At 36.6% G+C, this 14,396-nt stretch overlaps 1 protein-coding gene across 3 annotated transcripts in view; it reads right to left on the minus strand.

The window, feature by feature from the left end:
* The window catches only part of LOC131149625 (uncharacterized), a 51,892-nt gene that overhangs the window by 17,925 nt on the left and 19,571 nt on the right, over positions 1-14,396 (minus strand). The window contains exons 3-5 of one of the 3 annotated variants that reach the window (XM_058100243.1): positions 13,306-13,627; positions 4,271-4,366; positions 3,654-4,097 (exon numbers count right to left, since the gene is read on the minus strand). In XM_058100243.1, the coding sequence (XP_057956226.1) occupies positions 4,083-4,097; positions 4,271-4,366; positions 13,306-13,627 (433 nt within the window). In that variant the 3' untranslated portion in view covers positions 3,654-4,082. Of the gene's footprint in view, positions 1-3,653; positions 4,098-4,270; positions 4,367-13,305; positions 13,628-14,396 lie in introns of those variants that run through there. The other 2 variants (XM_058100242.1, XM_058100244.1) reach the window with 2 other exon arrangements.

The following is a 14,396-nucleotide window of genomic DNA, read 5'->3' on the forward strand; positions in this document are numbered from 1 at the left end:
ACTATATCTTGATTGGTGGTAATTTGGTTTCTTGGAAGAATAAGAAACATATTGTGGTGGCCCAGTCGAGTGTTGAATTAGAATATAGAGCTCTGACTCATACTACTTGTGAACTTGTCTGGTTGAAGAACATGTTAGAAGAATTGTGTTCTTCACATTCTCAACTTATGAAGCTAATGTGTGATAATCAAGCTGCTCTTCATATTGCCTCTAACCCAGTCTTTCATGAGTGGATGAAACACATTGAAGTTGATTGTCATTTTGTTCGAGATAAACTTGAACAGAAGCTCATTAATATTGTTTATGTGAAGTTTGATATGCAGCTTGTTGATTTGTTTACCAAAGCTTTGGGGGGTGCTCATGCTAAATTTATTTGTAACAGCTAGGAGCATATGATATTTATGCTCCAGCTTCAGGGGGAGTGTTAGAAGTTATTTATGTTTTTTAGTATTATTTTCAAGTTTGTTAATATGTTTTTTAGTGAGAGTTATTGTCATTAGAATGTATTTTATTTCTATTATAAGTAGAGGGAAAGACCTATCTTCAAGTTAGGTCATTCATTTAATCAAAATCTCAACGGAAGCCAACTCCAAAGATCTGGTATCACTCTTCCCCAAATATAGTTTTGACCTTAGGACGTGCTCAAAAAACTTTAAAATGGGGAGAAATTTTAAAAAGACTCCCTGTCATCCTCTAAGGAGTAAAATAGTGTCATTAGCAAGCAAATTGATAGTGAAACATTATAATCATACTGAAAATTGGAAGGGTAGTTGCAGCTTGGGGAGTTCAACCAATAGTCACAATCACGGGCAGCAATTTTGCTTGGGCAGCCGTGCTGCCATCATTTCTAACAAGCAACCCAACCTGGTTCCCTTCCTCATTATTTTTCCCCAAACAAGATCACCCCTTTCATCACAACCAAAATCAGCAACTCTACATTGCCTTGCAAACACAACCACCATTACTCCCTTCTTCACTCTCATATTCATTAACTTCCAAAAGCCAATTGATTGACCCATGGCCCATCTCAACACCAAGTAATCAAAACCATGGTCTTAAATTTCCACGAATGACTTCCAAAATTAATGGTTAAAAAAAACATAAATAAAAGAAGAAGTCAAGTTCAATGAACAATTTCTATTTAGAATCTCAAATTTTCAACAAATTAGATTACCACGTCAGGTAAAAGCTTAAGTCGACCAAACAATGTACATCAAGCCATAACACAACCTTCTTAATCTTTTGTATTTTCTCTTAATTTTAATGTATTTTTGTTGTTTATTTTGTTACAAAAACCAAATCAACAAAGTCAAGTCAATCTCCTAGCTCAAAAAATCCAACTTTTCTTATGGCACAAGAAATAAGTAGGGGGTTCATTAGAAAGGGTAGGATTCTAGAGGAAATGGCATTAATTCTGACACGCACCCCTCAAAATTTGTGCCCTAGGTTGCTTGTCTTTTCTTCCCCACCTCATCTGATTCAAACTGGGCATGGCAACATGGTTTGATTTTGGGAGGATGCTTGAGTGGGTGAGGATCGTTGGAGTTGATGGTGCATTGCTTGTTTAAAATTTGCACCTATTGGCATTTCTTTTCTTCTTAAGGGAGTTCCCTTTCTTCAGATTTCATTTTTTAAAAAAAATCTCAAAGAAAGAGAGGTCAATGAACTTACTACTTTACTTAGCCCTCTGGGTCATTTTGCTCCATTCAATAGGGAGGATAAGAGGGTTTTGGGAGGGTGATTCTTCAAGCCTCTTTTTCACTAAATCTTTCTTTCTAACCTCCTTCAATCTCCTTACCCCAGTATCTTCCCTTGGAGCTACACTGTTTAGACGACAAAGGTTGCTTTCAAGATTGAGTCTTTCATTGAGATTGTGACTCTATACAGGATTAATATGCACAACTTGTTATAGGTCAGAAGGCTAATCAAGGCCCTCAACCCTGATATGTGCATGATGTCCCATGAGTTCCAAAAAATGAATGCCCACCTCTTCCTTCATTGCAGGGTGGCAACCCATCTCTGCAGTGCCCTCATTTCTAGTTCTGGTGAAGCTTGGGTGCCACCTAAAGCAGCAGGAAATTTTTTTGCTTGCAAGATGCTGAAGCTTCAGCAAGAGTAGGAAGGGAAGAGTTTTATGGTGCGGTGCTGTTTTTGCTATTTTTCGGACCTTACAGATTAAGAGGAATGCAAGAACTTTGAAGAATTGCACAAACTCTCCTAATTTGTGGGACACTGACAGTGTGCTTGGCCTATTTCTGGGCCCATTCTTCGGCTTTTTTTGGGGGGTTTGCACTGCCCGATCTTGTTACAGACTAGAAGGTAACGTTTTTGTAATTTTCTGATGTTTTCTTTGGCTCTTTGGAAAGTATCCCTTTCTCCTCCTACCGTACTTATTTGGTTTGCTACTGATACAATTTTTCTTATCCAAAAATCCAATTTTCCTTCATACCTCTGCCTCATCACTCCCTAGTCCCTCCTCCATCACCATTACCATCCCTACCAAGCTACAGTCACCACCCTCCCTTAAACCCTCCCAGAATAATTGTGTGTGGCAACAGAGAATTGCATTCAAACCCAGAAGCAATCTCCAAAGCCCGATTATTCACGTCATCACCATTTAAATCTTAAACAATACAAAGCTTCCTAGTCCCCAAAACATCACCACAAAGATCACTACCATTGTCCCCCAAAATTCCAAATCCCAAGGAATTCTATTAGGTAGTGTTTGGGAACATGGATTTCGGATCTTGGATTTGGATTTGGATGGATTTGGACAAATTTCAATTCAATTTTATACATCATTTTATCCAAATCCAATACAACTCCAAATCCAAGGAGTCTCCAAACATGGGGTAATTGTCTTGCAACCCTTGATCTCAGAATATTGTTATTGTTGTTGATTATACCGATCCTTAGTTTTGGCAATTGATGATTGCCACTACGTTGAGCACATGGCAATGTTCTAGGTTGAACGCATTTTGATTCTGTGTTCATAGAGAGAGAAGAAAATGAAGGTCATGTGCTTCTAAAAGGGTGCCAAAAGGAACATACATTGATATTTTATCACTTAATCTTTAACATAAGGACAAAAAAAGAAATCTTAAAACTTTACGTTTTAACATTTCACCAAATTTTCCCCTTATTAAACAGTCAGTTAATGGAGGGGTAATGAGTGTCACTAACACTAAAGGGAAGTTTACAGTATTTTTAAAATGTGAATGGAGGTATTTTGTCTTTCTAACAAAACTCAAGGAAGATTAGCATTCACCCTACTTTGTAGCATTATATACAAGTTAAAATATAGCAAAGTCTTCACCAAAACAGAATATAAAGTAACTCATTAGCAGGGGAAAACATTGTTTTAGTCTGTTTTAATATTTTTACATTCTTTAATTATATTTCTTTTTCTATTTTTTTCCCTTTCTTCTCAAATATACTAAACTTGTTTTATTTTATCAGCAGATTAGAAAGAAAAAAATGTGTGTAGGTGTTCAATTTCAGTTTAGTATTTCTTTTACATCTACACAGAGCATGATCAACTTTAGTTTTATGTTCTTATTATATCTTTTGTTACTGGTTACTTTGGTCATTTGCATTATTTTTATGTTATTGCTGTAATAATAAGCGTGAGTTTTAGTGTCACTTAATAAGGGTTTGTGGTCATTTATGTACTTGGGCATATATTATAAATAGTGGGATAGGCCTGTCACTGTGATTATGTCTCCCAATTTACACAATAATCTTGACATGATACCAGAGTACCTAAACCCTAGGTTCCATAGCCACCATCAAACTGAAACTAAAACCCTAAATCCCTCTGCATGTCTACCATCATAGGAGAATTGCTAGCACCATCACAGGCCTGAAAATTATCCAGCAGTTGCCAAAAATTACCTAGACAAGACTGCCAGCTCAAGAACACCAATACCCCTTCAGATATTGAAAAACCAACACCAAAGTGACACAGACACTGATCTGCCAACCCCTAATCCCATCCTGGAGCTGCCGTCACGCGCTGGTCAAAAGCAGGCAATGTCAACCCCACGCGCCGAGTTGCATGAAGCTTCATATGACCATGTTTTTTACCTGAATTGATCCTACATTGTTCAAAGCCCTCTATAAGCTATATTATTGAGTTTTAGGTAATGGATGTTTGTCCTAGGATCCCACCTTTTAGCTGTTCACGTCCATTTATAAATTATAACACAATCCAAAGGATTGATATTACAAGATCATAGAAATATGAAAGAGACAATTGAAAGCTACTTACATCAAAAGCCTGAAAAGATCTTCCTAGGGATAACTTCAATTGACAAGCCTCAACAGCAGATGTGGACCCACCATCCCCAATACCATGATTGTGATCCTAAAAACAAAAAATAAAATAATGGGAACAAATATATGTTGCCATGCTAGAATTGGTACTGTAAATAAATAACAAACAATTATTTAAATTAGAAAATGAATGTAAAGAACAGTTCTGTCTCCCAAGAAATTGAAATCAACATCAATATTTTTCATCAAAGCAGGAGGATAGCTTTGAATACCGATACAACTCATAAAATATGAAACCACACAAACAAAAGACTGAAACTAGCATAATGCGAGGAAAATTTCCATAATGGATTCAAGGATAAGTACGGAACATAACCTCACTGCCAAGTTGGCAGCAATAACTGAGACATTTCACATACTCAAAAGCAGAAAATTAATGAACCACATCTCATTTAATTTTCCTGACAATAGGCCACATAGGCTTTTCTATTTGTTGGGAGAGTGTTAGATTTGTCCTCAATCTTTGGAGGATTTGTTTTTAATCGATCTTGTTGGTTTTGGGAGGCAAAAGAAGGAAAAGAATTTGTGACAGTGTGCAGTCTTTGCATTTAGATGGGTAATCTGGCTGGAGAGGAATGCTTGGATTTTTCATGATCGTGTCTATAGAACTGATTTGGGTAGGCTTGTTTTTTTGGCCTCTAACTTACTCCCAGGTGTTTTGGGGTATGGCCTTCTAATATTCAGTTTAAGTGATTGACCATATAGCTTCATTTTTTTTCTTTTTTGGTTTTTGTAATAGCTAGCTTTTGTTTTCATTTTTTTAGTTTCATGAGGATTTCTCATCCTCTTTGTAATTTGTACTTTCTTATTTCTTAATGAATTTCTTCTTTTTGTACCAATAGGCTACACGGTAGTGAAATGGCCCAAAGAGGCCCAACCAACCTTGAAAGAATTTGGAGTGCTTGGGGTATGTATTGACCTGACATCAGAACATTTGTATATAGAGCAGAAACCAAAGCCCCTTGCATATTAAATGGCCCTGGGTTTTGAAATCAAAACTTTCTTATACAGTGGGTTTATTCAACTATGTATTTCCACAAGGGTGGGGGAATAATTCCCAATCCCAATCTCAAAATAGAGAGATTGAGATTATGAAGAGCCCCCACATCAATCTTGGTGACATGTGGTTTTGTTGTAACATTGTATCATGTATTGACTAGTGAACTATTGATACTAATTATTTTTCAAATTCAAGTATATGTATATTGACTCATTTAGTCGTTTTATGTCTCAAATTAATTGGGCTCTCCATTTCGATTACATTTCTACATTTTTTACCCATTAAAGTAGTGCAAACTATAAATAAAAAAAAATGACTTCTTCTGTAAACAGAAAAACTAAAAAGAATAGAAAATACATATTGCCTATTAAAAAGTATCTGTAGGTTGAATAAAAGCAGTCAAAATTCATTAAAAAAACAAGTATTAAGGATTTCATGCTTATTCTTTAATTTTGGCATGGTTTTGCGTGCATGAAAAAAATTCACGGCCATTACACCCACTTCCCATAACGTAACACCCACATCTCCAGTGTCCCACGACACCCGCAACCGTGAACCATGCTCATAGATCTAGTGAGGGGTCTGCTGATGGCTTTTTATCTGTCGGAGATAGTGTTTTGTTTGGGCAAGAGGATGTGGGGGATGAAGTACCTACAAGTTCCTCTGAGAAAGCACAGGTTGGTGTCCGCCACTTAAAAAAAAAAACCGATCAGAAAATGTAACTGTGAAGAGTTCTCTGGCCTTTAGTTCTCATTTGGAATGTTGTCCAATTGCTGTCTACAGTGTGTCCGATTCTAAAATGAATGTGGGTAAGGCTATGACTGAATCAAACAAGAATTAGAAAGGGTACTTAAATTCTCAAAAAGGTATCTTATCCATTCCTAGCTTGCTTGAAATTAGTGCAAATATTGTGCAAAAGAGGGGAATCTAATAAGGGGAAATCTTAGCCTTTAACTCTAGGGAGTGAGACGGACAACGAGACCCGCAAGAACTCCTTGAAGGGATAGGATTAAAGCTAGTTAGTCCTTTTGAAGAAGGATTTGAAAGCGGTTATCAGTCCTAGGCACTATAAGAGGAAGAAAAAAAAAGGTGCAACAAGAATTGAATAAGTTAGCTAGCTCTATTAAGGAAGTTTTGTGCAGAAATGCTCCTGATATTGTTTTAATTCATGAAACTAAACTTGAGAAGGTGGAATTAGGGGGAGGGGATTAGGGGTATTTGATAAGGGAGATCTAAGGAGTGAAAGTTTCTTCCTACCCAAGGAATGGTGGGGGATTTTAATTATTGAGAAACTCACTCAATCAGTAACATTGATAGTTTTGTGGGTTTTTTTTCTCTATCCGTGTTATAGATATTAAATATAGAGATCAGTGGTGGGTTACATCTATGCATGATCATTCTAGGAAAAAGTTCAGTCATCTTCTTAGGATGAGCTATATATTGTTTTTGGGTTTTGTTTGCCTAGATGATTATAGAAGGGAGATTTTCTCGTGGTGAGTTTTGTAGGGAGAAAAAAGGAGATAGGTTTTCTTCTAGCATGGCTTCGTCTATACCTGTGTTCGATCATTTTCCTAGTTTAGAAAGTTAAGAGAGGTCCTATGCCTTTTAGCTTTGAAAATATGCAGTTGGATTATAAATCTTTTCTCCATTTGGCAATAGATACTTGGATTGAGGAGGGCAATAAGGGGGGTTAGAAGGGTTTAATTCTAATCCTATTGTCATAGTTAGGAAGCTTTTGCAAATATTTTTCTAAAGAGGTTGATGCTAGGCCGATGATAGAGGGGTTGAACTATTGGAGTGGAATCGCATTTCTAGGGATCAGAAGTCTTGGTTGGAGAAACCTTTCGATGAAAATAAGGTTTGGAAGGTTGCGTTTGGGATGGATAGGGATAAGGCTCTAAATCTTTTCTCCATTTGGTAAGAGATACCTGGATTGAGGAGGGCAATAAGGGGGGTTAGAAGGGTTTAATTCTAATCATATTGTCATAGTTAGGGAGCTTTTGCAAATATTTTTGTAAAGATGATTATGCTAGGCCGATGATAGAGGGGTTGGACTATTGGAGTGGAATCCCATTTCTAGGGATCAGAAGTCTTGGTTGGAAAAATCTTTCGATGAAAATAAGGTTTGGAAGGTTGCGTTTGGGATGGATAGGGATAAGGCTCTAGCTCCTGATGGTTTTAATGAAGAATTTTAGGGAGTTTTTCTTCAATGAAGTTCTTGGTAAGAGTATTAAATCCAGTTCACTACTTTTGTGCCTAAAAAATGTAGATCTATTAATGCTGCCGATTTTCAGCCTGTTAGTTTGTTTGCTAGTGTATAAAAGATTATTGCTAAGGTGCTAGCGAATAGGCTGTGTGTAGTAATAGGAGATACAATTTCTCAAGCTCATAGTGCTCTGGTTTGGGGGGAAGGGGGGTGCAAGGGGAAAGGTATTTGTGTTCAAGTTGGATTTTGAAAAGCATTATGATTGAGTTAGTTGCAGGACTTCGATGAGGAGCTGTTTGTCTAATGCTTAATTATGTTATTATCAATGGGGAGCCTAAATCGTGGTTTAAGGCTTCAAAGGGTGTTAGCAAGGAGATCCATCTTCCCAATTCTCGTTTGTTTTGGTAGTTGATTGTCTAATTACTTGGGTTTTTTGTGGGATATGCTTGCAGAGCTTTACGGTTTGTGTTCTCCAAATTGGTGTCAACTGTCAAAGGCGGGACCTTAGTATTATTAGATACGCTAATGAAAAATTGAGAGTACCTAGGACTAACCCTAGCATGAGGAGTTTCGACTCTTTCATTAGGGGTTGTAATCTAAGAGATATTAGTTTTTCTAACACTCAGTTTGCTGCTGTAATAAGGTCAGTAGCGAGTAGGATTGACAGAATTCTTTTCTCAACAGTTTGGGAGGATGCCTAGGGTACTTTCCTCAAGAAGTGCTTCCTCAAGTGATTGCTGACCACTGCCCCTCATTTGTGGGATATGCTTGCAGTGCTTTACGGTTTGGATTCTCCAAATTGGTGTCAACTATCAAGGGTGGGACCTTAATAATATTAGATATGATAATGAAAAATTGGGAGTACCTAGGACTAATCCTAGCATGAGGAGTTTCAACTCTTTCATTAGGGGTTGTAATCTAAGAGATATTCTTTTTTCTAGCACTCAGTTCACTCAGTTTGCTGCTGGTAATAAGGTCGGTAGCTACTAGGATTGACAGAATTTTTTCTCAACAGTTTGGGAGGATGCCTTGGGTAGTTTCCTCAAGAAGTGCTTCCTCAAGTGATTTCTGACCACTGCCCCTTATTGCTCAAGTCTGATCCTATAAAGTGGGGCCCAACCACCCAACTCTATTTCACTTCAAGAATATGTGGTTGACACATAACAATTTTAGGAGGCTAGCTAGAGAGTGGTGGGATGAATGTACCATGGAAGGTGGGGAGGGTTTTTGCTTTATGAGACGGCTGAAGTTCTTTAGAGATATACTTAAATTTTGGAATGTGAAGGTTTTTGGTGATGTGCATTCCAGGAAAAAAGATATGTTACAGGATTTAGGTGCTTTAGATCAGTTAGCTGAGGAGGGGACATTTTCAAAAGATGTAGTAAATAGAAAGGCTCAGTTCACCAATGAGTTTGATCAGGTTCTTTTGAGGGAAGAGATTCATTGGCAGCAGAAGTCTAGAATGAACTGGACCAAGGAGGGAGATTGTAATACGAGACTCTTTTTATCGAGTAGCTGGTGGGAGGAGGAGGATGAATTTTATAAAAGAATTGCAAGATGATAAAGGTGGGATTACTAGGAACCCTGATTGCATTGCTGGTATAATTACTGATTTTTTTAGGGACCATGTTTCTGATATAGGTGGCATTCCCATTATTTTTTTTTTTTTTTTTTTTTTAAATGTGTCTAGAGAGGCCTTTTAAGTAGAAGGAGATTAAAGGTGCAGTGTTTGAAATGGATAGAGATAGGGCTCTTGGGCCAGATGGGTTTACAATAGCTTTTTTCCAGGATGGTTGGGATTTTTAGAAGAAAGACATTCTCAAAATTTTTCAGTTTAGTTTTTTAATAATGGAATAGTGGGTAGGAGCTTATAATTCGACTTTTATTACCCTGGTGCATAAAATGGATTTTTTTTGGCTCAGAAAAATTTATAAAAGAACACACAATGAACAATAATTGTTCCTAGTGTAAAAAGGGGCAGGTAGACCTAAAGAAATGAGATAGTGAGGAAGAACTTAATAGCTCTTAAGCTAGTTGAGGAAAATGCCTCCAATTGGGTGAATTAGCAGAAATGGATTCACATAGCCAACCCCACCTTGCGGGACCTAAGGCTTCCTGCAGTTGTTGTTTTTGTTGCTGTATGCAATGAACAACAATAATAGGAGGATGAGATATCCTCTGAAAAACAAAGAGCAGCAACTAAAAAATAACAACAGAGCTGCCTTCCAATTTTTATGAAGGTTGGACACCGACAAACCCTAAAAGAACTTGAACAAACGAGTAAGATTGTGCCACTAGAGTTAAGACTTCAGGCCAATTTGTCTGACCTTACATTAGTGTAGATTGGCTGGTGTCTTGGTGGATGCTATTTCCCATAGAGTTCTACCGTTGGTGATAGACAGACTTTAGACGCAGCTTTGATAACTAATGAGGTTGTTTAAGGTGCTGTCAGACATGAGGGCATTTGTTTTGAAACTGGAATTTGAAAAAGTTTATTGTGTATTAGGGTCTCTTGGATAGCAATGGACGGGAAACGATTCGGAGTGAGGTGGAGGAAATGGATTAAGGGGGGCCTCATGTCTGTAGCTTTTTCTGTTCTGGTAAACAGGGAGGCTAAACCTTGGTTTAGAGCTTCTAAGGAGTCTAAGACAAGGAGATCCTCTATCCCCTTTCATTTTCACCATTGTGGCAGAATTTTTTAGTACATTGATTGATAGAGGGGTGGATAGAGGTGTAGGCATAAAGGTGGGCCACGAGAACTCATCCATATCAGATTTGCAATTTATACATGAGACAACTCTTTTTCTTTCAAAAGATATGGGCGGGTTCTCCAATATGTTACACTTGAAAAAAATGTCTAGTCTTAGGAATAACTTCTCGTCCTTTCTCTGTAGTTAGCTGTATGGTCTTAAATTTCCACGAAATTATTGAAATTTCTGTTGAAATTTCCGGTTTCTGTCACCCTCGAAATCGAAATGGCAGTCGATTTCTGTCTTATATAATATCTGTCGAAATTTCAACAAATCATCCGAAATTTATCGAAATCTCAAAATTTCAGCGAAACTTGTCGAAATTTGAACTATGCAATGAAATTTCCCTGAAATGCAAATGAGAAATTTTGGAGTTAAGTGAAATTTCTCTCTTAATTAATTTTATTTATTTTTATCGAAACAAAATATTATTACAAGTGCTTTTGAAATTTATGAAAAAGTAAATTTACAACAACATTTTATTTAACCATTCATGTCTAAATTATCATTATTTGTATAATAAATAATATTTAAATGGTTTATGAATTTTATTTGTATTAACTAATCACTAAATATGTTTAATGGACATTATCTTACAAATATGTTTGATGCACATATTATATTACAACTTCTCCACCTCATAGACAGCATAGATGTATTTACTTGTAATGTATTAGTCCTAAAACTTAAATTGTTATGTCTATTAATCACTTCTAAAGCTTTATAAAATAATTTCATGCTTACTACTTATTTCCATTATTTTTTCAAATCGAAATCAAAAATGACATCGAAATCGAAATTTTCGTCAAAATTTCCGTACTTTTGGAGCTTCGAAATTTGAGTCGAAATCGAAATTTAAGAACTTTGTTAGCTGTGCCGTTCTAAGTTGGCCTATTAGCTACTTAGGTCTCCACTCAAGTGGTTACCCTACTAACGATTCTTCTCGGGACTGGTTTTTTAGAGTCACCAGAAGACTAGATGGGTGGAAATGAACTTTTCACGCTAGGAAATCATATTACCTTATTCATACTTGTCGTCTTCTATTCCCCTGTATTACCTATCCCTTCTCAAAGTCCCTGAGAGAGTGGTCCATAAGGGGATTTCTTGTGATCAAGAGTAGATGAGCATGATAGAGATCAACTGGTTAGCTAGGCAACTAAGGTAGTCCAAATGGGAGACAGGTCTGGGTCTTGGTAATTTGGTCTCCATAAGCATTTCCTTGGTTAGGAAGTGGATGTGGTGCTCCCCTATAGAAACAGTTTCTTTGGAACAAGCAATCTGCAATTATTTGGAATTCCTCAATATGGTTAGGTTGTTATGGCTGGGTCTAATTTAACTTATTTAAGTCCTTGGAAATTTATCTCGCAGATATATCAATCCATTTTCCCTCACGTTCATCTTAGTGTTGGTAATGGGGACAGAATCCATTTCTGGGAGGACATTGGATTGGGGAGGTTCCTTTTGCTATCATGTATCCTCGCCTATTTCACTTATCTCTTCATGATACCCTTCTAATTTCTTCCTCTCACAAGAGAGTGGGTATTCTTGATATTTTCATTTTGCGAGAAATAAAAAGACCAACAAGCTTGCCCCTTTGATTAATGTGCTTCATTCTTTTCCTTCCCATTTAGGGTGTGACAAAAGAGTTTGGGGTTTGGACTCCTCCGGGGAGTTCTCTTGTAAATCTTTCTTTTCCACTTGACTCATATTCCTAATGCAACTCCTTTTGCCCCCTTCTCCTTGATCTGAAAAGCTAAAGTCCCTTCAAAGAATAAGGACCTTTAGTGGACAGTGATCTTGAAAAAAAAATTAATTCCAATGACTTGCTACAGAAACAAAACCTAATAAGTTTTTTTGTCACCTGGTGTCTGTGTCCTATTTTTTAAGAGTGGGGAGACTTGTGTGCTCTTGTTTTAACATTGTAACTTCTCTTGGACCTCTGGAATAAGTTGTTTGGGATTTTTGGAGAGTTGAGTGTGCCCTTTCTCCTTGGAGATGTCTTGTTCTATGCTGTTTAAGGGGCTTGGGAAAGGAAAGGAGAGAGGCTTTGTGGTAAAATTCATTTAAGGCGATCTTTTGGTGTATATGTATGGAAAGAAATGCCAGAATTTTGAAGAACATGGATACTCTATTGCCTTACTTTGGAACAAAATGGTGTTCCTTGCGCCATTAAGGCCTGTGGGTTTTCTTTCCAGCATCTACCAAAGGCAGATTTACTGTGGGATTGGGTTGCATTACACCAGTAGACATTTTTTGCAATTATTTTTTTTTTTTTTTTTTTTTTGAGCTTTTGTTGTGTTTTTTCTTCATTTCTCTTCGAGGATATTATACTCCCCCTTTCTTTCGTTTTTAGTATCATAGTGCTCAATATCTATCTTGCACTGCTTAAGCATGCACCGAAACTCAGAATCGAAAAAAAAAAAATTAATTTTTTACACTGCTCCGTGTTGTTGTCTAAGGTCATGCAAGTCAAGTTATTGCTTTAACAGCTCACATAAAATTGAAAATTCAAAAGCTTAGATTGCAGCAATAAAACCCTAGAGCACCAAAGAAGGTGAACAAGAAGCAGATAGAACAAGTTATATGAGCCAAGTCACAAGTCACACAAGTTCCATGTGAAACCTTCCTTTTCGCCAAAATGAGAGATTCATCAACCAAACTAACAAATTGGGTAGAGCAACTCACACAAGTTACACGTGAAACCTTCCTATTGCCAAAACACAGATTCACCAACTTATCTAACATATTGGTGAAACCCTTTAAAAAAATAAGCAGAAGAAGACAATGAAGAAGAAATCTACGAACCAAAAGCTCAAAATAAAGGCATTCAACAATAAGCGGGTAAGATACAAATTAAATTGAAAATATCGATACAAAGCAACGAAGCTGAAACAAAATAATGGTACAGGGTATAAATTATAACTTGAAAAAGACTATCAAAAAATAAGCTATTGAAAATAAATACTCAGTACACTCAATTTAAGCATTTTATCACATGTGGTTGAATATCATACCCTATTCCAACATCCATTGTCTTGACCACCTTCAAAAAGAGATGAGTAGTAAGCTGGATCATATATGGAGCCTCCTATAATGTCATCAGAGTCTGAGGGCTGCCTGACTACAGCAGGAGTTGCCGGATTCAAAAAACGATTCCTTAAATCAAAATCTGCTTCACAAGAAACAGCACCGTCTACATTTGAAATGCCCAATCTGTACATTTGAATCCATAATAACGAGGATGACAGCCTCACAGAAAATCCAACAATTTGCATTGAAAGAGTGAGTTTCACAGAAAAAATAACAAGAACTCCATAATTATTGGAAGAAATGTTCCTGCATTCACAGATGATGCTTTCTGTGAGAGAGAGATTGCAACAGCCATCACATGGTAAGCACAACACTAGTAAAAGAAATCATAGTGTATGCAGAACTCAAAATTTTACAATTAAATAAATGACTAATACCCATTTGAAATATATACATGTATATATATATGTGTGTGTGTGTGTGTGTGTGTGTGTTTGTATACACACACACATAAAAAAATTAAATTAAAAAGTTGATACATGGTTAAATAAACCATTTGAAAGATATAACAAGAAACCTGTAATCATTGATTCAATTTTATCAGGGACAGTGAAGTTTTCCAATCCTAGATGCTCACTCATAGGTGCCTGAATTCTGAACAACCATGGAAATTTTATTAATATGATCATCATCAACAATTTGACACCAACCAATAAAGCATTCAATGTTTTCAAATCTCAACATGACAGAAGTTGAAAATCCCAAAATATAATTACAAATTGCTTACCAAACTTTCAAATATCCAAAGCCATCAAACAGAAAAAATCTAAATTCAATGCTCGACTAATTACCAAATTCAACAATGCAGAAAACTGCCTTCAGTCTGTTTTCTATGTGCACACAAGCAACATCTATGTACTATATATACAAGTACAAATAGAGTAAGACAAAAATATCTTTATCCTTGGAAGTAAGCCAAAATATTCCATAAAAATTAAAGTCAACTAAAATTAGATAACTTTCTAACATCACTCACACAAACAATAAACATAACTTCTTTTCATTTGGATTTCTA

Source organism: Malania oleifera, chromosome 2, assembly GCF_029873635.1.
Source record: "Malania oleifera isolate guangnan ecotype guangnan chromosome 2, ASM2987363v1, whole genome shotgun sequence".
In the NCBI taxonomy this organism is placed as follows: Eukaryota; Viridiplantae; Streptophyta; class Magnoliopsida; order Santalales; family Ximeniaceae; genus Malania; species Malania oleifera.